Source organism: Phodopus roborovskii, unplaced genomic scaffold, assembly GCF_943737965.1.
Source record: "Phodopus roborovskii unplaced genomic scaffold, PHOROB, whole genome shotgun sequence".
Classification (NCBI taxonomy): Eukaryota; Metazoa; Chordata; class Mammalia; order Rodentia; family Cricetidae; genus Phodopus; species Phodopus roborovskii.
In genome coordinates, this window is record NW_026126645.1 from 4,170,984 (window position 1) to 4,198,706 (window position 27,723).

Consider the following 27,723-nt stretch of genomic DNA (forward strand, 5'->3'; position numbering starts at 1 on the left):
TGGGAAGGCGGCCCCCTCTTTTCAGACCTCTTTTCCTTTGGGAAAGTGTGAGGCCTGGTTGGAAGTACAGCATCTCTCCTGGGACAGTGGCTCTACTGGGTACTTGGGGTGGAGGAGATGCATCACCCAGCCCCATAGCCAAGCTTAGCGGCTGAAGAGCAGCTTTCAGCTGATGTGCAGTTACTCCCACTCACATTCGTCAGCTGGCAAGCGCACAGCCAGATTCCGGGATTTTCGATAAAAGGGGAGACTGTGATAGCAGGCTCCCACCTGTGTGGTTTAGTGACTGTCACTGACTCATCAGGAAATAACCATGACTTGCAAGGAGAGCACCAATGGGTTTGGCAATCATGACTGCCGCCCAAGCCTGTCTTTTTTTGACATCCCTCTCCATGCTTAATATGGGTAAAGGCAGGCTTCCTTCGAAGGTGATTCACCCAGCCAGTTCAAGTGCTGTTTCTGGTAGCTCCAGAGAGCTTGCTGTTAAGAATGCAGGATTAGACACATGGCAGATGAGTAGTGACAACTGCTTCATGCTACAGTTCTCAGTTGGACCAGAGATGGCTGGCACCTCCAAAGAGTGTCACCTTTCATGTAAACCTTGGAGCATGTAGGATTTTGTTTGAATTGTATGTGTGTGAGTGTTTTGCCTGTGTGTGTGTGTCTTTGTACCTGTATGCCTGATGCCCAAGGCAGTCAGAAAACAGTATTGAATTCCCTTGGACCTGGAATTACAGATGGTTGTGAAACACCATGTGGGTGCTGGGAATTGAACTTGGGACCCTCTTAACCACTGAGCCTCTGCAGTCTATAGATGATGATGATGATGATATTTTATTATTTGTGTGTGCACATGTAAGGTTGTGGGCATTTGAAAGGCAGAAGACTTTTTAGGAGTTGTCTTATTCCACAATGTAGGTCCAAAGGATTGAATCCAGGCCATCAGCCTTGGCAGTAGGTCCCTGAACCCACTGAGAGCCGATTTGCCTGGTTTCTTTTGTTGATGTTAGGAATTGAACTCGGCCTTCTGCATGCCTGAGAAATGCTCTACCACTGAAGTATTTTTTTTTTCTTTTAAGTTGTGTTTATTTTGGGGACTGGGTTGTAGTCTTAGCTCACAACCGTCTGTATCTCTAGTTCCAGAGTTGTAGCCCCCTCTTCTGTTCTCTGAGGGGCACGGGTATGCATGCATGCCTACATACATGCAGACAAAATAGTCATAGCTCTGGATGGAGAAATGGCTAAGTAGTTGCTCCCCAGAGGACCTGGGTCCAATTCCTAGCACCCACATATCAGCTCACAACTGTCTTAAACTACAGTTTCAGAGAATCTGACTTCCTCTTCTTCTGGCTTGCAAGGGTATCAAGCATGTAGGTGGTGCACAGACATACAAGCAGGCAAGACACCCTACAGATAAATAAAATGAAAGGAGAAAGGAAGGAACCACCATAGCTCACAATTAATGTAATAAATGATGTAAAGTGTTCCAAATATTTATCTCTTTTATGTCTCCTGAGTTGCTAGTTTGGTAAGCTGAGTCTGCCACGATGTTACTTCTTGGTCCTAGCCTAGAGAGTGTCAGCTAGCTCCCTTAGCACTCAGCACAGAGGAGTTGGTAAACACTCATCAGCTCACAGAGAAAATAAACTTAAGGCTACTAGTATCACCGCTATTTACTGATCCTTCACTTACCAGGCCAGTGCCCGGACCAAGCCCTGTGCCTGTTAGTGCCTTCCAACGCTCACCTGGTTGAGTCAGGGGTGGCAACAACCTTGGAGAGGTTCTGGATAATTAACGCGATTAAAATGTTTACCCAAGCCCTACTTCAGAGCGAGGAAGTGCCCCGTTGTGGGTTAGGTCTCTGATGATCACACCTCACTGTTGTTGACTCAGTAATGGTGCCAGGGTCACTGTAGAGACAAGGAATGCCCAGTTCCCGACCTGCCCCAGGGAACTCCTTTTCAGGTCTACATTCTCGCTGGCTGTGTCATCTGCATGGGTGTCCCGAGAGATGAAGACAGCAGTTACTTTTCCTGAGCCAGAAGCCCGGTGTTCTGGATTTCTGTGGTGTGGGCCACGGGCAGTTCTGATGCGTTCTCTCTGCGGATTTCGGGTTTAATACACATGAAGTGCTTGCCTGGCTCGGATTTGCGATTTATTTGGGCCACCTACAGCGCTCCTAGCCTGATGGGATCAGAAAGGCCCTCCCTCTGTGCGAGCGCTGGCTAACTCATTTCCCCAACTAAGTGGATTTCCGTGCGGTCCAAAGAACAGGGTCGGCAAGAGTGCCGGACCCGGGATGAGCAGCCCAGTGAATCTTCCCACGGGAACGGAATACATGTCACCAAGTCCTCTGCCATTTGCGTGTGAAGGCGTGGAACTGCGTGATCATGTAGCAACCGAGCGGAGCTGGGCCCTGTAGTGGAGATGAGTATCTTCGTGTTCTGAGTACCAGGTGAGTGGTGAGGCCTTGAACTCGGCGGACGGCTTCTCGGAGGAGGAGCGACAAAGAGGAGCCAGCCGGAGATGCGGCGTGGGCGGAGCCAGGGACCCTTGCAGCCTCTGATTGGGCGGCGAGGCCAAGCCGAGCGGCTTCGCTGGCTCCGATTGGCTGGTGAGGCCGTGGTTGCCGCCAGGTGATGCAGAGGGTCGGGTCCCGGGGCCACGTGGGGGGGCGCAGAGGCGGAGGCGGGGACGGGGCGGGCGCGGCACTGGGTAGGCGCTCAGGCTTGGGGTCCGAAGCTGTAAGACCTGCCAGGAGGCGCGGCAGCGGCGGTGAGTGCTCCTACCCTCCGGGAGCGGGCCGTGGCCGGGAGGGTCTCCCAGAAGCGAACTGCACCCCCATCTCCTACCACAGGCTTTTGCTATCATCTCAGCCCTCCTCTTCATCCCTTCCTTCCTGGCGCTGGGGCACCTGAGTTCCCCGAAAACCTAACGTGGGGAGGACGGTGACGCTTGCGAGATCGCTGTCAGCGCTCGCACGCGCCCCGCGTCTCCGCTCGCGATCGTGTCGGTGTCTTCCGCATGCAGCCAGTGTGCTCGTCGCGTCCAGATAGATTATCGTGAGGAACAGAGGCTGAACAGCCCCAGGACGTGGCTGCCTTCGCGGTTCCCTCTACAGTGGAGGAATTGGAGGCTGGCGGGCCAAGGTCACACCAGCCAACCCTGCTGAACCCCAGTTCTGTCCCTGGTTGCGCGGATCCAGGACCTCTGTGTATATGTTGGGGGTGGGTAATCAGGGGTGTGCTAGACACGGGAGAGCGAGTCCTGCCTTTCTAAACAGTTCCGTCCCCAGCAGCCGAGTTGTTACGAGCTATGGGGCCCCTAGTTGCTGCTCCTGCAGCATCCATTCCTGCACAGACTCCGTGTGTGCTGAGGATGGACGCTTGCTTGGGGGACCCATAGACTCTATGTAGAAGGAAGGGCACTGCCAAGCCTAGGCAGAGTCCTGGGTTTGCCAGCTCCATATCCTGTGCTGTGTGTCTTTGGTCAGTTAAGTAGCTGAGAACTGCAGGCAGGGTAGTCTCCCAGTACCCTGGGGGGATGGATAGTTCGGCTATAATGTATACAGTGACCTGTGATTGGATGTGAAATATAGGGTCAACCTAGCCACTTCCCTGCTAAGCAGAACACCCGGAAAGCAGAAGCCCAGCGCCATCCCAAATGTGTCTTTCAGTAGGAAGGTCCTAGACCAGAAGACCCGTGTGGAAAACTTTGATTTGATTCAAAGAGATGAGCTGGGTGTGTGGTTGTTATCAGGGTTTTGGTGAGCCCTGGTGTCTTCCTTGGTCTAAGCAGGATCAGACTGCAAGGGAGACAAGAGAAGGAACAAAGTTCCTGTTTCTGGGAAGGCTAAATATCAGGATGGGGGAAAGGACCAGGTACGAGGAGGGGGTCTGTCCAACCCCTCATCCTTACTCCTCACACCCACCCACCCCCTGCAACCACCCACACACACACACACACACACACTCGCGCGGGCGATTCAGCAAGCTGGCCTCTGTGTGTGAAAGTATGAGGTACACTGACCCTTGGTTCTTTCCTCCTTTACCTGGTGCTTGCCGGGCTGTGTGGCCCAGGCAGGGTGTGAAGGGCTCTTGTCAGCTCTCTTTGTCCCTTTTGTGGTTGCTCTTCTCACCCGGTTCCTCCACCCCCCACCTCCCTTCCTTGTGGATCTCTGTGCCTGCTGTGTGTCTTGTGGTCTTTGCTCCTCGTTCTCCTCTGCCTGCCTGCGTTTGTGATGTGAGAGAGGAAGCACTCACTTCTCTACCTCCCTGGGAGCCACGTCCCCCTGCTGGGAAGGGGTGGGCAGCCATAGCAGGTGGAGTGTGGTTTGCTTTCTGCAAACATCAGATGTGCAATTGGGATAGGCAACTGAAAAATGAGCAGGATTAGAAAGGGAAGCTCAGAAGGCAGGTTGGCCACAACCTACAGGAGGTCCACGTGGGCTCTGAGGGGAGGCTGCAGCCTTTGTTTGCCAGCTCATCCTGGGTGAAAGCTGTAAATGCCTGCTGCCCTCTGCTCCCTGGCTTGAGCCTGGGCTCGAAGGTCACAGGAAGCCAGAGATGGGGGGCCTTTCCTGGGTTCTAAGACGATCAATTTTAAGGCACCCAAGTCCCTCCCTTTCTGGGCAAGCTTGATGCTGTGGCACACCCAGGCCATACTACTAACCCCTGGCCTCTCCCGGGGAGTCCAAGCCTCCAGGCCAACCTTGCCAGCCTCAGTCTCACTGGTCTTGAAAGTGTTAGACTCTGCTGTCTTCCCAAGCTCCCTTCCTGCCTGCAGGCTGGGGAAGCCTCATCCCCTGTGCCATATCAGGTTGGCATCATGCCAGGCACCTCACAATACCCAGGGTTTGCAGGTGAGGGAGTGAGGGCACAGAGAGATAGGGCAGCTGGCCCTAAGCCACACAGGACTTGTGCCCAGGCCTCTCTGACCCAAGTCAGTAACTGCAAGAAAGCTGGTGGGAATAGGAGAGAGGGGGATATCTTATGTTGTCACTGGAGGAGCTGAGTCTGCAGGGACCCTAGCAGAGGCTTTAGTCCATGCTTCCTTGCAGGGGCCAGCCCATTATACGTCTTCTCCACTCTCCACATGACATGCGCTCACCCCTCACCCTGTGGATCTGGCCAAGGGTCCCAGAAGAAACAAAACAAAACAATGGGGCAAAGCAGGGGTTCTGTTTATCAGCTGCCCATCTTTTCCACACCCCACTTAGCACCAGTGCTAAGTTTGGGTGGATTGTGGTTGTCATAGCCTGCAAAGGGCTTTGGGATTCAGGCTGGACAAATGAGCCAGCTGCCTTTAGAACGGTCCCTGCTCTCCTCAATGCTAGCCATCTAGCTCACCACCACCCCGTGCCCCTGTGCCCCGTTGCTGCCCTTAGGCCAGCGATGGCTCCCCATCATCCACAGGGTAAAGTCTCATCCCGAAGGCTGACTAGTCATGAGTTGGATGCAGCCTGCCGTTTTGGCACTCTACCTCAGGAGAAGCGAGGCTTCTCACTGCGGTTACTGTGCATTTCCGTGGATTATTCCCAGATCCTTCCGTTTTTTCCCATGACACTTCTTTCTTTTCCCTCTTGAGATGGGGGTCTTGTATTGTCCACCCTGGCTCTGAACTCTTGGTTTCAAATGATTATGGCCCTCCTGCTCCAGTCTCTGGAAAAGCCAGAACTACTGGCAAACACCATTTTCCTTCTGGCACTACCTAAGAGCTGCTTCCAAATTTCTACCAGCTTCCCCCACCGCAGAGGGTCAAGCCGGCACTGCAGCCCCAGCTGTGGCTCAGTGACCTATGCCATGAGCCATCCCATGTCTAAATGATCCCTCCTTAACCTCCCCCAGGGCAGCTTTCAACTATCTTGTGCCCCCAGCCATTGCTTATTATTTAATTTCCCATCATGTTCCCCAAGAGTGCTGTTCTCAGAAGCAGGCAGAGTTTGTCTTTTGTCTCTGTCCGGTGCCCAGGACAGTGACAGGCACATAGCAGGTACTCGGTGAAGAATTGTTGGTTATGAATGAATGAGTCTTTGAACAAGCAAAAGGATGAGAACCCTGACAGCGAGCCTTCGACCTGCCTGAAAACCAACCTCTCCCCTGCCCTTCGTAGCCTTCTCTCCGTGGAGTTTGAAGCTGGGCACGCTGGGGACCATGCAGAGGGCTGGGGCCGGGGCCCGAAGGGCCTCGGACTGCGGGCCTGCACCTTACCGGCCCAGGTGCATTGCCAAGTTTGCCCAGGTGGGTGGGTGTCCATCTTGTGTGCTCTGGCAGATAGTTGTGGGGTGGCTACTCCCTGGGGTTGGGGGGACCTGGGGCCCAATAACCTAACTCCTCCTTTGGAGTGGGTGTGTGTACACTAATAGGTGAGGGGATGAGGCCCATGTGACCTGACCAGGGTCTCCTGCTAAGAACATTAACAAAAAGTACTGGTCTCCGAGGACAGTGCCTTGCCTGCAGGGTAGAGTACTGTGTGCATTGGAGTTGTGGCCCTTACTCACCTCCCTGTCTTGCTTTTTCTGCTCATCTCCGCAGTATGTGGGATCCTTTCCTGTAGAGGACTTGGACACGCAGGAGGGTGTGTACCTTGTACAGCAGCAGCTGTGGGCACTGCAGGTGAGGGACTTGGGGAGCACAACCCCAAACTAGGCACTGTGGATATCAGGCTTGGATGGAGCCCTGAGGCCAGTCTCCCACCCCCACATCATCTGGATGGGCGGGCACTTAAGACCCAGGGAGAGTGGGGCCAAAGGTGACCCAGGAATTCCAGGCTTCAGGGCTCTTCCTAGATGTTGGGGACCCATGCCCCACATGACTGTTGGGGATCTGCTACCCAAGTCTCTGTCCCTGGGCAGGGGTGTTGGAGCTGGCTGAGCAGCCTCCATGAGGGGCACTGTGGTGTGACTGCATTGGGCCAGAACTAGGAAGTGACACCTGTCTTTGCCAACTCTCTTTCCCTCAGGACTGTTCCCGACGCCGTGCTGTTATCCTGAAATTCAGTCTTCAGGGTCTCAAGGTCTACAGTGGGGAGGGCGAGGTAGGAGGAGTAGGAGGGGCCAGGGCAGAGAGGACCAGACAGGGTGTGGTCTTCTTACAATTTGCCCCATAACCCCCCTAGGACAAGCTCAGACAACACTTGCTTGCCTGGTCCCCCAGAATCTTCTCTAGAGGTCACCTCCTGACCTAGTATCAGAGACATCCACCCCATAAGATTTTCCAAATGCCTGGCCCAGCAGTGGCTGGTGGCTGGGGACAACCATGGGCTAGTAATGATAGGGACCCCTTGCATGCTTGCCTGTCCATCCCTGGCTAACCACTGTTCAACCAACATGGCTGCCCATTGACAGCCAGGCCAGATTGTGCAACCCACAGCTGCAGGCCTCTTATACAAGGCCCAGTGCTGGCTGTGGTAGTAATCTGGAGTCCTACGTCACCTGCCCAAGGCATTGCTACCATCTGACAGCAAGAGCCACTGAGGGGACTGTTTTCCCATGGAGAGTGAGTGGCAGAAGGAGGGTTTGAACTCCGACCATCCTACCCCAGATACCAGTGTAGAACCCCAGGACCTGCTGCCACTGCCTCTGTGTGGTTCCAGCTAGAGATCACTGGGCCACTGTCCTGTCCCTCAGTTCCATAACTTGGGATAGCCATCCTGACCTACATCTCTGCAACAGATCCAGAGCTATGAGGGCTTGGCAGGCCTCTAGGAAAAAAGGGTCTCTTTGCCCCAGGAGGCGGGTGGCCTGTACCAGACATGTGAGGCCCTCAAGCCACTGCCACACAGGTGAGTGAGGTCTGCTGTCACCACAATGCCTCATAGGTGCTCCTGATGGCTCATGCCCTGAAGCGCATCCTCTATGCTACCTGGTGCCCAGCTGCCTGTCAGTTTGCTTTTGTTGCCCGGAACCCACGCAGCCCAGCCAGCAAGCTTTACTGCCACCTCTTTGTGGGGAGCCAGCCTGGAGAGGTACCTGACACCTAGACGGTAGTGTGCCGTGAGGGGGCTGTGTTGTCATCAGGTGGCAGCCGTGGATCTGTGCCTCACCACACTGGCTTTTGGCTCTTCCTTCCTAGCACTGTGTTCCCCTGCACTAGCTGGGACTTTTCTCTGCTGTGGAGTTACCTTCTCTCATCCCGGCTAGTTCCCACTGCCCTCCTAAGCCCAGCGCACCTTCGACACGGGCCCCACTCCAGCACCGGGCTGTGCTGATGACAGACACCTGAGTCCTTTAACGGCAGAGTCTCGGTCCAAGTTTTGAGCTGTCCCTAGATGGCCCTGTGTAGGACATAGGCACATATACTAGAGGCCAAAGCTGGTGTGATCACTGAGTGACAGACCAGTGGCAGCCTGTCATTTCGTGAGTTCCGGCATTTGGTCTCACCTCTGGATGTGGACCCTGGGTGACAGCCTTCTGGGTCTGGAGTGTGTAAGTGAGTGAGTGATGGGTTCCATGTTCAGGTCCCAGATAAGCGCTTTTCCAGTGCCCCATTTCATCAACTCCTCAGAGGACCTTGGGGAGGAGAGGACAAAGAGACAGGCACACGGGTGACATGCTCTGCCCTGGGTTACCCAACAGCTCCTAACTGACAGGGTGTTGAGAGCCTGAGCCCTGGGAGGATGGTGAGGCTGATGTAGGAGTATGGTGGTCCAGGGGTTGTACTCTCTGCTCCCCGCATGGTGCCTGGCACAAAGTGGCTTGGTAGTGAGCAGACTGGAGCAGGCTGGCAGCGGAGGCTGTATGTAGTGAGATTTTTGAGGGCTAAGTAGTTTTCCCAGGAAGTTTTTGGAGGGGCGCCCAAAGCCAGGGGGCCATTTGCAGCCCTGAAGAGTGGACTAGTGTCTGCGGGGCTTCCCAGGAAGCTGCTGCAGCTGAGCCCAGCCCTCCTGTCCTAGGTCCATATCCTGTATCTGCTGCTCTGCCGCTCCTTCCAGCTTGCTTACCTCTTGCAACACCCTGAGGAGAAGGCCCAGCCTGAGCCCTGCCTGGGGCCTATGGGGGACATGTCTCCGAAGCCCCTCTGCAGCCCTGGGGCACCCCCTGCCCTAGTGCGAGAGCCCTTCAGTCGGGATCAGCTGTCGCAGAATGTCCACGCCCTGGTTTCGTTCCGTCGAATTCCTGCAGAAGGGCTACTGGGCAGTAGTGGGGTATGCAGCACCCCAGTCAGTTAGTGGATGGGGGAAAGGATCAGGGGCTTGGGGGTTACGTTGGAGGGGTGGGCTTCTTGCCGGGTTCACCTGGGCTCAAACAGGTGGGTCTGAATCTGCTTGCCCATGGGCCCTTTTTGGTGCCCTAGAAGGAGCTGCCAGAGCCCGAGGGCCGTGGGGGCACCCGTCACACTCGCCTAGGGAACCCCTACTGCTCTCCCACACTGGTGCGCAAGAAGGCCATCCGCAGCAAGGTGATCCGCTCCGGGGCCTACCGAGGCTGCACCTATGAGACACAGCTGCAGCTATCCGCCCGGGAGGCCTGTGAGTTGGAGGAGGCAGCTGGCTGGCAAGGGGCAGGGGCAGGGGTTCATGCAATTTGGGGGGGGAGGGGGCTGTGGCCTCATTCCCTTGTACCTGCCTGTGCATATGAGGATGATCAGGCTTGAGGGTGGCTAAACAGTCATGTATGAACTTTAACTAATGAGCATAGAGTTTGTGTTGGGGGACCAGATGTGTGACAGTTGGGGGAAGCGATTTGGTGGGGAGACAAACCATGAGATGGGGGTGTGTATTAGCAGGGTAGGTCTGGCCTTGGGAGGTTCTGCCATGCTCCTTCTGACCTTCGTGGTATCCACAGTTCCTGCTGCGTGGGAGGCATGGCCCCGCAGCCCTGGCGGTCCCTCGTGCCTGGTGGAGAACGAGGGTAGCCTGATGGAGAACATCTGGGCCTTTGCCGGCCTCTCCAGGTAAGGCAGTTCTGTCCCTTGGGTTGGGTATGAAAATGTGGGGTAGGCTGCTTATCATGTCTACACAGGGTGCATGGGCAGAATGTAGGGACTTTAACTGGTGAATGAGGAAAGCTCCCAGCCTAGGTGACCTCAGGCCATGGACTTCCTCCCCTGGAACCTCAGTTTTTCAGAATATAAAATGGGGCTAAGGAGAGGAGCAAGACACAAGCGAAACCCTCAGTGTTTGGCCTGTCACTGGCAGTCTTGAGGTTTCTCAGACCTCTCCTGACCAGGGCCTTGAAGTCAGCAAGTCAGGTCATCAGAAGGCCTTTAGTTCCTTTGAATTCTGTTCACTGAGTGGCTGATCTGGTTCAAAACTTCTGAGGGTACATATTCGGTCCTCGGTCACTACCATCAAGCTCTTGGAGCTAGTATGTCCCTAATCAGGATAACAGCCTGGCATCTGGGATCAGACTGGTGGCATTAACCTTGGCTCCCCCCCCCCTCCAGGTCCTGTGCTCTTACCCTGCTACGGAGAGATGTGCATGGGGCCTTCTTGCTGTGGCCAGAGCCAGGTACCAGCGACCAGTGGAGCTTGTCTGTACGGACCCAGTGTGGTGTGGTGCCTCACCAGGTCTTCCGGAACCACCTGGGCCGGTACTGCCTAGAGGTGAGCCCTAAGGGGTTTCCAGCTCTACCCTGTGCTGGCTCCATCTCTTGCAATTCTTACTCTGCCCTTTTCCAGCCCCTGAGCTCCTGAGCCCACCTCACTTCATCCTGTTCCCTTACTGGATGCTCTCTGGTCCCACCCCTTCTCCTAGTTTATCCCTCCTTGGCCCTGCTAACTCTGCTTCTGTTCCTTGGGGGGGGTTGTTGTTTTGTTTTGTTTTGAGACAAGGTTTCTCTGTGTAATGCTGGCTGTCCTGGAACACTCTGTAGACCAGGCTGGCCTCAAATTCAGAGATCTGCCTGCCTCTGCCCCCTAGTACTGAGAGTAAAGGCTGGTGGCACACAGTTTCTTCTTGCTGGCTGGGTGCTGACCAGCATTCAGGGAGAGTCACTGAGGTTCCTTGCCACTGAGGTCCTCCCCTCTAGAGGTATCTTTCAGAGGTTACCTCTAGGAGAGCTGACCTAAACGCATGCAACCTCTGAGTCTCTGATCTGTTTCCAGGACTGGGCTGGCAAGGCTTTTATATGACATTCGTCCCCCCAAGCCAGCTGTCTCAGTCCTGCCCAGACTGGGAAGAAGGAGGAAATGCTGAGTGGCCCTATAACCCTGCACATCCCATCTTTCCGAATTTATCCCTCCACATGGTGGGAGACCTGGGTGCGAGTGTGCGGGTAGGGTGCTGATATACACGGCATGAACCATGGGGCAGGGGACCAGAGCTAAAGACCTTTCCTCCCCAGCACCTGCCAGCAGAGTTCCCCAGCCTGGAGGCCCTGGTGGAGAGCCACGCCGGGATGGAGCGCAGCCTGTTCTGCCCACTCAGCATGGGCCGTCTGAACCCCACTTATGAAGAACAGGACTGTGGCTCTGAGGGCAGGCTCCCACGGACTCTGCGGCCCCTCAGCCATGCCAAGTCTGAGGCAGAACTGCAAGGCCTAGGCTAGGACGCAAGGCCTCAGTCCCCTGTGGGCCCAGCCTTGCCTTGGGCTCTGGGCTGTGACAGTCATTTTGTCCTTCTTGCACCCCACTCACTGGTCACCAGCTTCAAACAGGTCATCTGCCCCTTGATCGGTCTTCCGTCACTTCACTGCCCGTGGGAGGGGAGCCCTAAGTTTGGAGTTGGAGATAACAGGGCTTCTCCCGGGACCGGGGCCCAGCTGAGATACCAGGATGAGCAGGCGGGTAGAGCTAAGTGCCTGGCAACGCTAGGTGACTTTGGGTGGTGGTCATCACCAGATTCTCACTGTCCTCCGAGTGCAGAGGCGTTCCCAGCAGTTCGTGGATGTGGGTGCAGCCCTTGCTGGAAGAGCCCAGCCCCTGTTGGACAGGGAACCCCAGAGAGCTCCCATGGGGAACCAGATGTTTAGGGAATTGCAGATTTGCCTCCCCTGGTTCATTTCCTGGTGTCACTCCACTGAGTGGAGCCTACAGTAGGCAAACCACAGTCAGTTTGGTAGCTAGCTGCTTTAGGAAGCCATCTCATGCTGGCTTTCATACAGTGCTGACCATTGGGCATGGCTGGCACTGGTTACCTCCTTGGTAAATCACCCCCACTTGCAATGGAAAACTAGAACTAACCCAGACCCCACAGAGAGGAGGTTGTGGCCTTAGTAATGGAAACTCCTAGGACACATTCTAGAGGAAAGCAGTGGCCCAGCTAGCAATGACAAATCCAAGTGTCCCTTAAGTCAACTCAGCAGAATATATGAATCTACCCAAAAGAACAGACTTCTTAGCCTGGCAATAGTGATGCACACCTTTAATCCCAGCACTCGGGAGGCAGGGGCAGGAGGATCTCTTGTGAGTTTGAGGCCAGCCTGGTCTACAGAGCGAGTTCCAGGACAGGCAAAGCTACACAGAGAAACACTGTCTCAAAAAACCAAACCAAACCAAAAAAAAAAAAAGGCCCAGACTTCTTTTGGAAACAGAGGTGTGGGCACAGGAGGAAGAGGGTGTCTGTGTTCAGTGCCTTGAAGTGGAAGCCACAGGTATGGGGTTTTGGACCCTGAGGGAAGGAGGGTAGCCTCTACAGAGAAGAAAGGAGACAAATCTGGGAGTAAGAGGCAGGCCAGGCCTGGCACTTCTGCTTCCAGACCCCCCACACACACACAGATAAGCCCTTATAGCTAATGACAGTGTCATTTCTTTCAAGTGACATGTGGCCTGAGAAAAAGGTGTGGGATCCGTTCACAGGAGAGAACACTTCCCAGAGACAGAATGTGGGTGGTATTCCCTCCAGGACCATTTCCACTGGTCCTGAGTAGGGCCTGGTCCCCAGTGGGAGCAGAGTTAGCATATCCTGTGCCTAGGATTTCAACTCCAGAGAGTTAAACCTGAGAAACTCTGGTAGCTAACTGAGCCACACTTTAGGCCAGGGCTCACCTCCAGGGTATGTTCATAGTGTGAGTTGCTGATGTGTACAATACCAGGAGATATTCAACATGTCCAAGGGATCAGCCTTCCCCAGGCTCTTTAACATTCCTTCCAAAGCATTTCTTGATCACATGACACAAACCACAGCCCTCCCCTCCCCGGTGTGGACTTTGAGATAAATAAAACACATTTCTTCAGTCTATTGCAGTTCCTTGAGTGGCTAGAGCTTCATCAACGTTTTCCTGTTTTGCTTTTGTTTGCCAAACATACTGCAGATGGCATGGAATGGTGAGCCTGACTGAGATCCTGGCCATGAGGGTCCAGAAAAAAATTGAATTGAGAAGTGAGGTTTGGTGAAGAGATCTAAGAAAAAGACCCAAGGGCCAGTGAGACAGCTCAGTGCTTTCTGTCAGACCTCCTGACTTTGCCCCACTGGACCCACACGGAGGAGGGAGAGACCCATTTCCTGGGAGTTGTTCTCCAACCTTCACATTTGTGTGTATGTGTGCATTCGTGCAAGTGCACCCACATTGGAACACACAGGTAATTAAAAAAAAATCAGAGTGTACTGGTAACTCGGGCTTGCTTACTGCCCCAGCAAAGCACAGCAGGTCCTTTACCCAGCCCAGGCCTGCCTAAACCTGATGTGAGCTCCAGTTAGATCTAAGATACTTGTCCTGCACAGGATTTGTTTATTTGTAGTTACTCTTTGGTTTGTTTGTGGGGGTTTTCCCTACTAGTCTTCAAGAGGGCTATCTTCCCAGAGCCTGTCACACGACTGACACTGTTTCTGCAGAGGAACCGACAGGAGCATTGCAACTGGGCGGGTGGCAGCTTACACTGAGCCAGGAGGTTAGGCTGTGTGGTCTTTCCAACAGAGAGACTAAATGCTAAAGTTTTTGTCTTTTGCTTTTTAAAATATATTTGTGCTGGGTGGTCTTTAATCCCAGCACTCCGGAGCCAGAAGCAGGTGGATCTCTGTGAGTTCGAGGACAGCCTGGTTTATAGAGCGAGTTCCAGGACAGCCATGGCAATACGGAAGCTATGTCTTGAAAAACATAAAAATTATGTGTGTGGGCTCCTTTGCAAGAGTCAGTTCTCTCTGTCCACCATGTAGGTCCCAGGGGTAGAATGCAGACCATTAGGCTTTGCAGCAAGCACCTTTCACTAGCTGAGCCATCTTGTTGGTCCAGTCTTCGTTTCTTTAAAATCTGGACTCTTAAGATTGGCACTATCATCAAGAAGCTTCACCCTGCCAGAGGATAGGGGACAGCGAAGTCGCTAACCCCTGAGTGGTTAGTTAAGTCAAGCATGGGTTCCAGGTCTTAGCCTGGCCACCTCTGCCCGATTGCTGAGCCTCTGGGCTGGAGCTGCGAGGCCTGGGAGACAGGAGGGTCAGTGCAACCCTACCACTAATGCATCCCAAGGGGCCAGCCTGCAGTCAGGCTCTTCCTCGCACTCAGCGTTCCTCGGCCCGCCCTGTGACGTCACGGACGTTGCCCGGCAACGGCGAACGCCGAGACGGCGTGCACGAGCGCGAGCGTGGCCCGGCCAGCTCCGGGGCTCGGGTCCTGCGGAGGCGCTTGCAGCGCGGATCCCCCGTTCCCCGCCCGGGCCCGGCCTCAGGGACGGGCGAGCCCGGGCGCGGGAGGCGGCGGCCCGGGCTCCAGCCCGGAGACTTGTCCGCCGCGCCCCTGCTGCTCTCAGCGCGCACTGCGGAGAGTCCGGGCTCCCGGCTGCGGCCCCGCCCCCGCCGCCAGGCCCCGCCCCACGCGGGCACTGGCTCCACCCCCTGGACCGGGCCACGCCCCCGGGGCTCGCGGGGCGCCATGGCCTCGGAATCAGTAAAGGTAGTGGTGCGCTGCCGGCCCATGAACCAGCGCGAGCGCGAGCTGAGCTGCCAGACGGTGGTGACAGTGGATTGCGCGCGCGGCCAGTGCTTCATTCAGAACCCGGGAGCAGCCGACGAGCCCCCGAAGCAGTTCACCTTCGACGGCGCCTACTACATGGACCACTTCACCGAGCAGATCTACAACGAGATCGCCTACCCACTGGTGGAGGTGAGGGTGCCCTGAGACTGCAGGGCCAGACTCGGGCTCCCCAAAGGTGGAGACGAGATAGGTGGGTTAACCCAACCCCTCCCGCCCAAGCCAAGCGAGAAGGCACAGGGCACAGGCAGCAGGTTACTCAGAAGGTTTTCCTGGCTGCAGATAACTGGAACCTACCTCCAATGTGGTGTCCACATTGAACCCAGCGCCCCAGCTGCTCCACACCCCCTTCCCCAGTCATTTGCAGCCTTTACCACAGGACTCCAAACCTAGGACCACTCAGAGCCCCAGCTTGTCTGACCCTCATACCTTGCCCCTGGTCCTCTACCCTCATTCCAGACCTGCAGGATCCTGAAAAAGCTCCAGCCATTTCCCCCAGCTTCCTTCCTTCCCAAGAGTCCCAAGGTTTTTCTCTGTCATGTGGTGGTACACACTTGCTCCCATTTCAGCCCGGCAAGCAAAGGCCTCCTGGTTACACTCTCCTCTTTTCTTGAGAGCAGTGGAGGAAACCCCTCTTCCTAAAGAGGCAACGTTGTGGGGCTTCCATGTGTTCCCTCTGTCACTTGAACATGCTCCGGTACCTGAGGTTCAGAGACACTCAGCTGCAGATACCTATTTGACTTCGTTGACTCGCCATTCCCCAAACATTTAACATAGATGCTTGCAATTTTGACTGGCAGGCCCTCTCAGCCATTCCATCCATCCTGCCCATTGAGAGGGCCGGTGTGTTCCGAAGCCTCTAGACTGCCTAGCCTTGTGCCGCAGTGGGTGCATCATTAGAATCTAGGGTCAAGTGTCCGCTGTTGAACTCTGCCCCTACTCCCAAGGCTTGCTGACTGGTGATGTAGACCGCAGAGCACAAGAGGTGATTCCTTCTGAATACTCAGAAGACAATGGACAGTTCTCCCAAGGGGACAGTCCCAGTCTCTCAGGATAGCTCAGTTGTCTATCTGCTGGCCTGGTTTTCTAGGCTAGAAGGGACCCAAGAGGTCATCTAATTCAGTCCCTCTTGTTTATCAGGTCTGACTTTCTGTCAGGTAAAGGACCAGCTCTTGCTTGCAAAAGCACTCTGTTCCATCTCTGTTTCTTAGTCTCCAGAGTGTTCCAGCCACTCTGAGGCCTCCCAGGAGCTTTCAGTCCTACCTTTGTCTCAAGGACCTTGCAGGCCCTACCTTTGCCTTCTTCTGTCTAGGGTTGGTATCTTGAAGATTTGAACTTGTGTTCTTCCTTGGCCTTGCTTCTTTCTGGGGCTGTCTAGAGCTACCAGGATGAGGCTCCAGCTGCCTTCTTCCTTGTGGATTATGCAGAACCCAAGCAAGTCCCACCAGAGAGGAAGACACTAAGGACCCAGTGACAGGCCTGTTGGGTCTCTCATCCACCTTTCTCTTCTGAGTCCCGCTGTGCAGACCTATCGCTGGACAGTCCCCAGACCTCAGATTTGACATCTATGATTTCATTAATCCATTCACCCATCCATGTGAGGAAATACTAGCGTCTCCACTGTGAGCCCCCAGATTGAGCATGGGGAAGGCATGTGGAGGCCATTGGATTTGCCCTCATCAAGGTAAAAGAGAAGCAGCTAAGCTAACCATTAGTAATTATTGGAGGGGGCACATAGCATGGGGAGGCCAGAAAAACTTGGAAGAGATGGAGTGGAGAACAGAGCACGAAGTCTAAGATGGGCCCTGTAGGATGCTAGCCAAACAGGAAGGTGGAAGGCCATCGGGGAAAGACTGGTGTGTAGCATTGGACCCCCACAAGAAGAGCTGGAGTCATTCTTGTCAGAGAGATGACTGAGGCCTGAGGGGTCACGGGATAAATTAGAGACAGTTCTGGGTCCCAGATTCCATGCTCCATCTCCCATCAGGGGACAACATGCAGATCACAGCTCTAGCTGCTTAAGCCAGGAGCAGATGCATTAGTGAGACCAATGGCTAGGTAGAGCATGGGCCTGCTTGCTCTGCTCCTTGGGCTTTCTGGCAGGTAGCTTTGATCTTCTATCCAGGATCCTTCCTCGGCTCCTTTCCCATGCTGTCTCTATACTTCAGATTCACTTTCTGTCTTTCTTTCATCCTCCCTTTCTTCAGTCCAGGCTCTGTTCCTCACCTCTTGTCCATGACTGCGCTTTTCAACCCTCCTGTGGCTTCCTTTTCCACACCAACCCTTGGCTGACTAGAATCCCATCCCAGCTCCCCCCACCCCACCCCTTTAACCAGCAGCCCTGCCTTCCCATCTCCTGCTCCTGACAGATTTCTCCAGAGTTGCCGCTTGATGAATTATCTCCAGACTACCCCGGTTCTACATAACCACAGCTCCTATCGTGACCAGGCTGCGAAGGGTGGCCCCGGTTCCTTGTGGAGAAGCAGTGGTAGAATGTTCACCCATGGGGACATTTGGGAGGGAGCATATAGAAGACATGGTGCAACTCAGTTATTTCCATTTTAAGTTAATAGTAGTGGGAAATACGTAGCATGTCTAATTTGCTATCATGAGGGTTATTGCTGAGGATAACACCAGGTTCAAACTCATTGCTGGGCTGGAAGTACAGGCCAAGTGTGGAGCCCTTGCCCAGCATATGTGATGCTTTAAGTTTGAACTCACCCCCCCACACACACACACACGGGGGGGGGGCGTGGGAGAGAGAGAAGAGAGAGATAGATTAACTGTTGTTGCTTTTTGCTCTTTTGCACTTTGGGGGCCCACCAGCCAGCTCCCAAATAAATCACATAAAGGTTTGTTCTTATGAATGGCCAGCCTTATCTTGGCTTGTTTTTAGCCAGCTTTTCTTAACTTAAATAATCCTGTCTACCTATGCCTCTGGAATTTTATCTGTCTCTATTTCTGTATGTCTTTCTTTACTCCATATTCCATGGTTTGCTGTGTAGCTGGGTGGCTGGTCCTGATGTCTTCATTTCTTGCTCCTCGATCTTTTGTGTCCCAGATTTCCTTTTTATCCTCTCTGCCTGCCAGCCTCGCCTATCTTTCTCCTGCCTTGCTATTGGCCGTTCAGCTCTTTAATAGACCAAATGGGTGTTTTAGACAGGCAAGCTAACACAGCTTTACAGAGCTAGCCAAATACAACATAAAAGAATGCAACACATATTTGTATCATTAAACAAGTGTTCCACAGCATAAACAAATATAACACGTCTTCAAATAATATTCTACATCAGTCAGTGGTTGTGTTCATGAAGACTCACTACATTTCATAGTTCAATAAAACAGCAGGACGCAGTGACTGAGTGGTGGACATTGGGGACCGGCCCCACATGTGCTTATTCCCTAGGACATCCCCCCGCAGGGTGTCAGTTACCATATCATACTTTTTCTAAAATCTTTGTTTCATCTTAGAAATATACCTAAAGTTGTTTTCTATTTAATCAGGGCGGTGCTGTCCTATGGAACATTCTGGAACAATGGAAATTCTCTGTATGAACACTTACCAGTTAGGTATCCCTAGATGTAGTTGGCAAGTGGCACAGGAAGGAAGCTCGTACAACTAAAGAACTAAACATTTTAGTTAGGTCTGCTTCGCTGTGACCCAGACCACTGAGAGAAGTGAGGTGGAGGAAGGTGATGTGTGGCTCACTGTTTCAGGGCTCTCCGAGCATCAGGAGGAGGCGTGGTGGTATCAGTGCAGTAAGGACCTGACACACAGCAGGCCCAAAGGCAGAGAATGAGCCAGAACTAGGGAGTGGGTTATACGCTTTAAACACCTGTTTTGGGTTACCTGCTTCTGCCCCCTCAGCCCCTGAAGATTCTGCAGCACCCCCAAATAGTGTAATTCGAGACAGGACCTGTGGGTTCCAGGACAGCCAGGGCTATTACACAGAGAGAAAGCCTGTCTTGAAGAACCAAAACAAACCAAAACAAAACAAACCAGACCAGACTTGTGAAGTCTGGCTTGTATTTTATATTTAAAGCACATCTCAGTTCCAGTCATTGAAATGAAGGGCCAGTGTGGTGGTGCACACTTGTAATACTAGCACTTGGGACACAAAGCTAGGAGAATCACAAGAAATTCCAGACCAGTCTGAAGCCAGAAAGAGCAGACAGGGACTGGGGGAGGACGTGACTTGTGGGAACACTGCTTGCTTGCTCAGCACACAGACCTGGGTTCAATCCCAGCATGAACCCTACCTGGTGGCATCTGCTTGTGATTCTAGAGATGGAAGCAGGCTTATCCGTAGCTCAAGGTCATCCTCAGCTACTACTGATTTTGAGGTCACTCTGGGCTGCAAGAGATCGCCACACACACCTCCAATAAGACGTACAACTCAGTGGTAGAGCACTTGCATATCCATAGCATGTGTGAGACTGTAAGTTGCACCAGCACCGTCACAGTACTACTGCTCATGGCTACCCAGGAGAGCGAGCATCTGCTGTGTGACTGTGAATATCCCTGTAGAGTCCCTTCCCTGGACTCAGGCTACAGTGACACTCCTTGAACTGCTTCATCTTCTCCAGGGGTGTCATGTACCTCCCACTTTAGCTGCATGTGGGCTTACGAAGCCTAGCGCAGGGTTGGCCCTTCCTCTGAATTTGCTTGGGACCCATTTTAAAGGTCCCACCCCTGAGTACAGCCCACCACCTCTAAGGAACTGCAGGACCCCAATGTTGTCACAGTTTCCCTAGATTGGGTGGCCTTGCCCACTTCCACGGCAGCAAAGGAAGTGCTTGTCCTCTACACGGCTCAGCTTTTTTTCCTTTATTCAGCCTGGGACTCCAGCACTTGGGATGGTACTGCCCATGTTAGGGGTGGGTCTTCCCACCTCAGTTACCCTAACCTAGATAACCCCTCACAGGTGCATCAAGAGGTTTTGGAAGCTCTAAATCCCATCGAGTTGACAGTAGTAACCATCACAGATGCCCCACAGTCAGTTCTGCTATCTATAATCCCAAGAGCTCTGGGGGCAGGGTCAGGGGCTAACTTGTTCACCTCCCTCTCCCTCTAACCAGAACATGGTTCCTGCTATAGAGAAGACAAGCTAGTTTCTGCAGGGTGAATAAATGCATCACGAGTGAAGAATGGCCTTAGAAGTGGTACCCAGTTTGTCTTCCTTCTCAGCCTCCTCATTCATACCCCACTCCCAGCTCCACCTGCTGTCAGCTACTCCCCTGGGTCCCCTTGGCCTGGATCAGCCTCCTCTTCCTGTCAGTCACCTGTCACATGCCCAGGTGTCCTCAGCAGCAGCTCCACGTCTATTCTGCCTCTGCTGTACAGAAGGCTTTGCCTGTTTCTCCCCACACCTTTTTGCTGCCTTTCCCTGACTGCCTCCCTTCACGGTTCTCTGTACTTCTGCCCCATGGACACCTCCTGGTCTGGATGAGAAGCACTGTGTCTGCCTCCCCGCGGTCCCAGCAGACTATAGCAAGCACCTGTCCATGCCAGCACTTGCCGAGCCTAATACACAAGATGATTCAGCTTTAGGAAGGGCTATAGTCTTATCCTTTATGCTGGGCGAGAGGAAGCCATGTGCCCTAGACCAGTCCAAGTGCATGCCATAAAGGGTGGGGATGGGCTGAGGGTGTGGCTTGGTGAAGACCTTGGAGTCTATCTCCTGCAGTGCACGAAGAAGTAAAACAAGCATGGAGATACAATTTGAACCATGTTGGCTCCCCAGAACAGGCTTTTAGATAGCCCTACCTTGGCACGATGTTTAACCCCATCAGACCATTGAGGACAGAGTGGTGCCTTGTTTAGTGGAGACCCAGGCAGGGCACCCAAGTCTGTGGGTTGGAGGCCATGGTGACCGCCTGGAACTGCCGTCTGAACACCTGACCTTGGTTCCCTCTCACACAGGGTGTCACCGAGGGCTACAATGGCACTATTTTTGCATATGGCCAGACAGGCAGTGGGAAGTCCTTCACCATGCAGGGCCTGCCGGATCCCCCCTGCCAGAGAGGCATCATTCCCCGAGCCTTCGAGCATGTATTTGAGAGCGTTCAGGTATGGGCCTTGTATCAGAAGGGGTAAGGCTGGTATCACAGATGGTCCCAGGGCACTTATGACAGAGGCATGGACTGTGGGTTGTAGTCAGAACCTGGTCTTGACTCTGCATAGGTCAACAGAGGCAAGTCCTGGGTTCTAAAAAGATCATAGGTGAAAAACAAGACTGCAAAGAGTCTGTTGGTTCCATGTTCTTCTCCTGCTGCCTTTGAATCCCCTTAGCATTCTTGTATGATGACTCTGAACACAGTGACAGGAAGTGGTTATAACATCACGGCTCCCCATGTATTGAGCAATTACTAAAGACCAAACTTGTGTGAAGCCCTTTGTATAATTATCTCATGGACCCCAGATTGGACAGCTCCCAATTGTGGTGGCCCAGAGGCTCCCACTCTTCAGCCCACTGCCAGGGCTTGATCTGGGTACAGTTGCTGAGGCTGTGACAGTAGTTTCTCCACCTATGTAGTTGGGAGGTTTCTATCTCCCTTCCCATGAGGTTTGCGGGCAGCACTTTGGATGAATAGCCACAACACAGCTTAGAGGTCTGAGGGTCCTGGAGCTGGGGAGGGTTTGCCATCAGGGCAGGTGGGGTAGGGTGGGGTGAGGGCCCATATGGCCCTGATGTCTCCCTCTTCTGATGTCCTAGCTGTAGGGGCCTGAGAAGCAGGTGGGTTTGGCATCAGCCATGTTTTCAATGCTGTCTACTTCCTGCAGTGTGCAGAGAACACCAAGTTCCTGGTCCGGGCTTCCTATCTGGAGATCTACAATGAAGATGTCCGTGACCTGCTGGGCGCTGACACCAAGCAGAAGCTGGAGGTAAGTCCAGCCCCCATGTGGAATGGTCAGGAAGGTCTCGGGTTAGAGGCTAGGACTCAGGTTCCTGCTGCCTCAGTTTCCCTAGTGCTGGGATCATGGACAAACATCAGCATCCAGCATCACTCCAGTTAGAGTGGGTCCTTTTGAACTTGAGTCCTTAGAGAACCAAATGCATGGACTGTTACTATGTCTGCTGCCACCACACAGGCTGGATAGCACCTTGAACAAGGCCACCTCCATTGAAACATGGTGGAAATTTGCAATAGACTTCTATTTTAGAAAACACTTCCACCGATAAAAATTATTATGACGGTCTGAGAGAAAGTATGAGGCACTTGCTATTTACTGGATCTTTGGGCACATTATTCCACTTCATCTTTGGAGTAACCTTGCTGTGGATGTTGTCACCTCTAATTTATCAGTGTAGAAAGGAGGCTGAGAGAGCCTCAACCTGTCCAGGTTCTGTAATGCAATGAGCCGCTGAGCCTGGACTTGAACCCAGGTCTCCCAAACTGAAGGATTTGAACTTCAAACAATTTATTTTACTGATGTTTATATGGTGAGGATTCCATCATGTTGGTCCACTTTGAAAATGGGTGTTGAAGATTAAAGACAGTAAATAGGGCAGGTCCCTCAGCAAAGAGCCAGCACCTGGTAAGTGTTCAGTTTGGGAACTTTTCAAGCTGTTGGTGATTGAGAAAAACCCAGCAAGGACACAGGGCTGCCAAGTGGTGCCTTTGGGGTAGAGTCAGGGGCAATGAACTGCTCACGTTGGTGAAGATGGGATTCGGCTTAGTCTGAGAATCTCAGGCCCCATTTCCTAAGTTCTCAGTCTCCTCAAAGGGCGGAGGTGTGTTCCTTCCTAACAGTGGGAGCAAATCTAGGTATGTGAGGGTTCTTCTGTTCAGGGAGGCTGGACTAGCATGACTGTTTGGGGCACTCACAGAGGTCAAGAAACCTTCCAGACTTGGCTTAATGGCACAGGAGTGTGGAGACTGAGGCACGGAGTTTGCAAGTTCTAGGCCAACCTGCATCACATAGGTAGACTGTCTTTAAAAAAGGGAAGGAAGGAAGGAAGGAAGAAAAAGAAGAAAGGAAACAGAAGTAGGGACAGAGAGGAAAGGAGAGGGAGGTGAGGGAGGGAAAAGGAGAGAGAGAGAGAGAGAGAGAGAGAGAGAGAGAGAGAGAGAGAGAGAGAGAAACAAGTACCGCTGCCAGGACTAGAAGCCAGTGAGAGCGCATGGAGTCCCAGCTGGGACCCTTTGGCTTTAAGGTCCTGGTCCTGTTCCTGCCTGGGACTCTTGCAAGCCAGATGGCCTGGTCCAGGGAGGAGAGGCTAGTGTGAGATGCTGCCCCTCATCAGTGCTGGGATACCGCTGGACTCTCCCTCCAGCCATGATGCTTATGAACTGACCAAGCCCCCACCCCACCTCCCAGGGTCCACCACGAAGCCAGTGATTCCAGCTTTAGGAGAGAAAGGGAGAGTCATTCACTGATTTCAACAAAGACTCAGTTTCCCCCTCAGTTTCCATCCATCCACTCAAACCCCTGCCCATCATCCTGCAGCAAGCAGGCTTTGCACAAGCCTATCGGATCTTTGCCCTCCCTGCAAGGAACCTCTACCACCAACTACAGCAACCCCCTCACCAGAAGAGGGTGTTGGGAACCTGTAAGTCATGACTCACCCTCAGGCAGAGGAGTTGCATGAGGGCTGGGAGCTCCAGAAGGCTAGCCTCAGGGTCTTAGCCCTGCCCACAGAACTCTCAATCAACTTGTGTGGGGGCCATGAGGATTCTATTCCTTCCTGGCTACTCTGGACCCTGGGAAGGCCTCACTTAGGGAGCCCACTGCCTTGGGGGCTGCAGGTGATAGATGTGCTCGGTGGGGCACACCCTGTAGGCACTCGGCCTTTGATATGCTGCTCTGTGGGTGATATGCAGATGGTTTTCATGTAAGCGTAGGAGAACCCTGTTCTCATCATCTATGATTCACGAACCTATGTATAACCCAAAGAGGACACAGAGTGGGAATGGATTGGAACCCGAGACTCCACAGAGCAAGCTCTCAACCTGTGGTTAGCATAGCGTCTGGTACATTTTATAATGCAAAGGCCAGCAAGAGATTTGAGGAAGCCAACTCCCCATCCCCAAGCCAGTATTGATACTGCCCCAGATCTCCACTGAGTAGATTGTGGTGGAGTGGAGCCTGCAGGGGCCTCCCAAGATTCCTCCCTGAGTCATGTGTGGGAAGAGCATATGAACATCCCCCCCCAAATGGATCCTAGTCATGGCCATGTGCCTGTGCCCCTCTCCATCACTGCAGTAGCACAGCTGGTTGCCATGGAGACCTGGCTCTTGTTTCTTGCAGCCTAGATAAGCAGTTACTGAGGGGGATAGGATGTACAGCTGGTAGCCATCACTCAGCACCTCCCCAGGACCAGTGTTGGCAGAGGTGTGGGTGAGAGTGATGGGAAGGACCTCTGAGGGTATCAGAGATGTAGGGGTGCTGATTTTCTTTCTGAGGTTACGTATGCTCAAGGCAGCATCCATGTCCCCTTCATGGCCTGCTTCCACCAAGCCCACCAAGGTACCACAGGTCTGTTTTCTTCCTATGGAGTTTCACAGAAATGGGGGTTTAATCCCCATCTCATAGGAGAGGCTACTATGAGGCCTATAGAGGCCAGCTGACAACCCTCATGTAGCAGGGTTCCTAGCCTGAGTCCTGTTGAATAAATAGGGAAGTGGCTCAGTATGCTTTTTAAAAATACAGTCTCACTATAGCTCTGGCCATCTTAGAACTCACTGTCTAGACCAGGCTGGCCTTCAACTCACAGAGATCCACCTGTCTCTGCTTCCCAAATGCTGGGATTAAAGGTGTGTGCCACCATGCCCAGCTAAATAGACTTTTGTTGTTTTCTTCTTTATTTTTTTTTTCAAGGCAAGGTTTCTTTGTGTAGCTCAGGCTATCCTAGAACTCAGTATGTAGACTAGGCTGGCCTCAAACTCAGTAATCTGCCCACCTCTGCCTCCCAAGTGCTGGGATTAAAAGTGTGCACTATGACTGCCTGACCTAAATAGGCTCTTTTTAACAACAAAACTTATTAGATGGATTTATTTTTATACATATGAGTGTTTTACCTTTATGTATTATGTATGTATGTATATATGCCTATATGTATGTATTATGTTTATATGTGCACTGTGTACATGTCTATTTCCTACAGAAATCAGAAGAAGTTGTGGTATCCCTTGGAACTAGATGGTTGTGAGCTACCATGTGGACACTGGGAATTGAACCCCAGTCCTCTGCAAAAGCAACAAGTTCTCTTAACCACTGAGGCATCTCTCCAGCTCAGTGTGCTCTTTCTGGGGGTGACCAGACACTCCTCAGACCTGCTGTGTGCTCTAAACTGGGTTCTAGATTATAGGAGTGTAGCAGGATCGTGTGCCTGCTTTTGGGGCCCTCAATGCTGCTTACCTCTGTTTTCAGGAGCTTGTCCTTTGTGCCCATCATCTATGACTCTTTATCCTGCTTCTGAAGCCTTCTGTCACCGAAACCCCACTAATAGCCTTATGGCTTTCAGCAAGTCGTTTAACCTTTCTGTCCTCAGTTACTTGTCTGTTCCATAGAACCAGCCCCGGAGGGACATCACACCCAAGCAGGTGGAGCTAGCCTGTGCTCCCAGCCAACTCATGCACAGAAGGGGACTTGTCCCCTCCTAGGACTCCTAGAGCAGAGAGTTGAGCCTTCTGGGCTCCAATCAACATGGCTGCTTGGCAGGCAGACATCTCCTGTTCATTCTGCTTTCCTTCCCTCTTCCACCCAAGATATGGTCTTGATGTTTAGCCCGGGGTGGCCTTGAATTTGCAGTAGTTTGCCTCTCTGCCGACTAAGTGTTGAGATTACAGACATGCTCCACCACACCCAGCCCTTCATTCTGTTCTTGCCAGTTTGGTTTTCTTTCCTCTCAAGAAATTCTGCATTTCACTGCTCTGTGTAAGTCATGAAGCTCCTTGGGTGCCTGGAAAGGAAGCCGGGAACATTGGGGGCATGCATAGCTTACTCGCTGCCATCTCTTGAGGGCTGAGCTGAGAGCCTTGTGAGCTTGGGCAGCAAATGACCTGCCACCATCCAGGAATCAGGAAACATTTCCATTGCCCTGGTCACATCAGCAGAGGGCATATCAGAAGCCATGTGCACAGGACAAAGGAGATCCATTCAGAGTCCTGGGTACCAGCTCCATCAGCATCCAGAAGCTGAGGGTCCCATGCAAAGCATGTGTGTGCCTTACTTTACTGAATCTTACCATTCCCATGAAATAGGTATCTCATGCCCATTTTCAAGATGTGCCTATTGAGGTTCAGGATCCCCCAATAGGTGGGAGGCAGGGGTAGGTTTGCAGTTGTCTCCACTAGAGCAAGGCCTCTGCCTATTACAGGCCTGGACAGGGTCCCACATTTGGGTTTGTTAGAGATCCTTGGTGATCTCAACCTTCCTTGCTCCTTTTCCCTGCAGCTGAAGGAGCATCCCGAGAAGGGCGTGTACGTCAAGGGGCTGTCCATGCACACGGTGCATAATGTGGCCCAGTGTGAACGCGTCATGGAGACCGGCTGGAAGAACCGTGCAGTTGGCTACACCCTGATGAATAAGGACTCCTCCCGCTCACACTCCATCTTCACCATCAGCATCGAGATCTATGCCGTGGGTACGGGGCTGGCTGCAGGCAGAGGGTGGCCCACACATGCTGAGCCAAATTCCCACTCCTGCTAGGAGGGTGTCTCACCTCTTTGGAGCCTGGAGAACCCCACGGCAAACTGGGAAAAGATGCCCTTAACTGCCTGAAGGAAACAGACAAGGGTCCTTCCCAGACAAGGGCTTGGGACCTGTTTCCTAGGTCTGTACCAGAAACCACAAAACTGTTAGATAGCACTGAGCCCCAGGCAGCATGTACCCATTATCTAATCTATTCTTTTCAACCCTCCCATGAACTAGCTGCTCACACCCCCATTTTACAGGTGAGAAGACCGAGTCTCAGAGATGGGGCTGGAGCTCAGCTCTTGAGTACTTGAGTAGCCTGCTCCAGACCTTGGGTTTCATCCCTGGAAAATATGAAGGGCCAGAGTTCTGTGTGTCACTCAGGCCTCATGACTCCTCTTCCTCAGTAATGTTCTCTGCCCTTCGTTCACCTGCCCCTCTTTCTTCCTTGGAGAGTTGCTGAGAAGAGGGGAAAGAAATCAGTGTTTACTCTCAGCACCTGTAGGCCAGATGCCGTGTGAGGGGAGATGCTGTGTGAGAGGAGATACTGTGTGAGGGGAGATGCTGTGTGAAGGAGATGTTGTGTGAGGGGAGATGCTATGTGAAGGAGATGCTGTGTGAAGGAGATGCTGTGTGACGGAGATGCCGTGTGAGGGGAGATGCCTGTGAGGGGAGATGCTGTGTGAAGGAGATGCCGTGTGAGGGGAGATGCCGTGTGAAGGAGATGCTGTGTGAGGGGAGATGCCGTGTGAAGGAGATGCCGTGTGAAGGAGATGCCTGTGTGAAGGAGATGCCGTGTGAAGGAGATGCCGTGTGAAGGAGATGCCGTGTGAGGGGAGATGCCGTGTGAGGGGAGATGCTGTGTGAGGGGAGATGCTGTGTGAAGGAGATGCTGTGTGAAGGAGATGCCGTGTGAGGGGAGATGCTGTGTGACGGAGATGCTGTGTGAAGGAGATGCCGTGTGAAGGAGATGCTGTGTGACGGAGATGCTGTGTGAAGGAGATGCCGTGTGAAGGAGATGCTGTGTGAAGGAGATGCTGTGTGAGGGGAGATGCTGTGTGAGGGGATATGCTGTGTGAGGGCTCCCCTATGCTTCACCTGTGTAACTGTGGGAGTCCTTGAGGCAGGAGGTATCATTCTCCTTTTACACATAGGAAACTTAGGCTCTGAGAAGTGAAGAGATTTGCTCATACAGGGTACCCCAGTCTTGAAGTGGAGGAGTCAGAATTTGAACCC

General features: G+C 53.0%; 2 protein-coding genes across 2 annotated transcripts in view; both read left to right on the top strand.

Annotated features, from left to right (window-relative positions):
* The first annotated feature begins 2,688 nt into the window (after positions 1–2,688).
* Sh2d5 (SH2 domain containing 5) lies at positions 2,689–11,642 on the top strand. The gene is made up of 10 exons (XM_051173664.1): positions 2,689–2,775; positions 6,112–6,239; positions 6,534–6,614; positions 6,961–7,035; positions 7,819–7,965; positions 8,893–9,144; positions 9,294–9,468; positions 9,785–9,893; positions 10,386–10,545; positions 11,286–11,642. The coding sequence occupies exons 2-10, from the start codon at positions 6,153–6,155 to the stop codon at positions 11,487–11,489; spliced, it is 1,290 nt and encodes a 429-aa protein (XP_051029621.1). The 5' UTR covers positions 2,689–2,775; positions 6,112–6,152; the 3' UTR covers positions 11,490–11,642.
* Positions 11,643–14,318: 2,676 nt separating this feature from the next.
* The window catches only part of Kif17 (kinesin family member 17), a 30,375-nt gene continuing 16,970 nt past the window's right edge, over positions 14,319–27,723 (top strand). The window contains exons 1-4 of the mRNA XM_051173663.1: positions 14,319–14,978; positions 20,770–20,916; positions 21,631–21,732; positions 26,248–26,437. Of these exons, the coding sequence (XP_051029620.1) occupies positions 14,334–14,978; positions 20,770–20,916; positions 21,631–21,732; positions 26,248–26,437 (1,084 nt within the window). The 5' untranslated portion in view covers positions 14,319–14,333. The remainder of the gene's footprint in view (positions 14,979–20,769; positions 20,917–21,630; positions 21,733–26,247; positions 26,438–27,723) is intronic.

Bases quoted from the DNA above. Each gene is read 5' to 3' on its own strand.
- Sh2d5 (XM_051173664.1), top strand. From the start codon at position 6,153: ATGCAGAGGGCTGGGGCCGGGGCCCGAAGGGCCTCGGACTGCGGGCCT. The intron at 7,036-7,818 runs GTAGGAGGAGTA...AATGCCTCATAG, and splicing joins TCTACAGTGGGGAGGGCGAG to GTGCTCCTGATGGCTCATGC. The intron at 9,145-9,293 runs GTATGCAGCACC...TTGGTGCCCTAG, and splicing joins GGCTACTGGGCAGTAGTGGG to AAGGAGCTGCCAGAGCCCGA.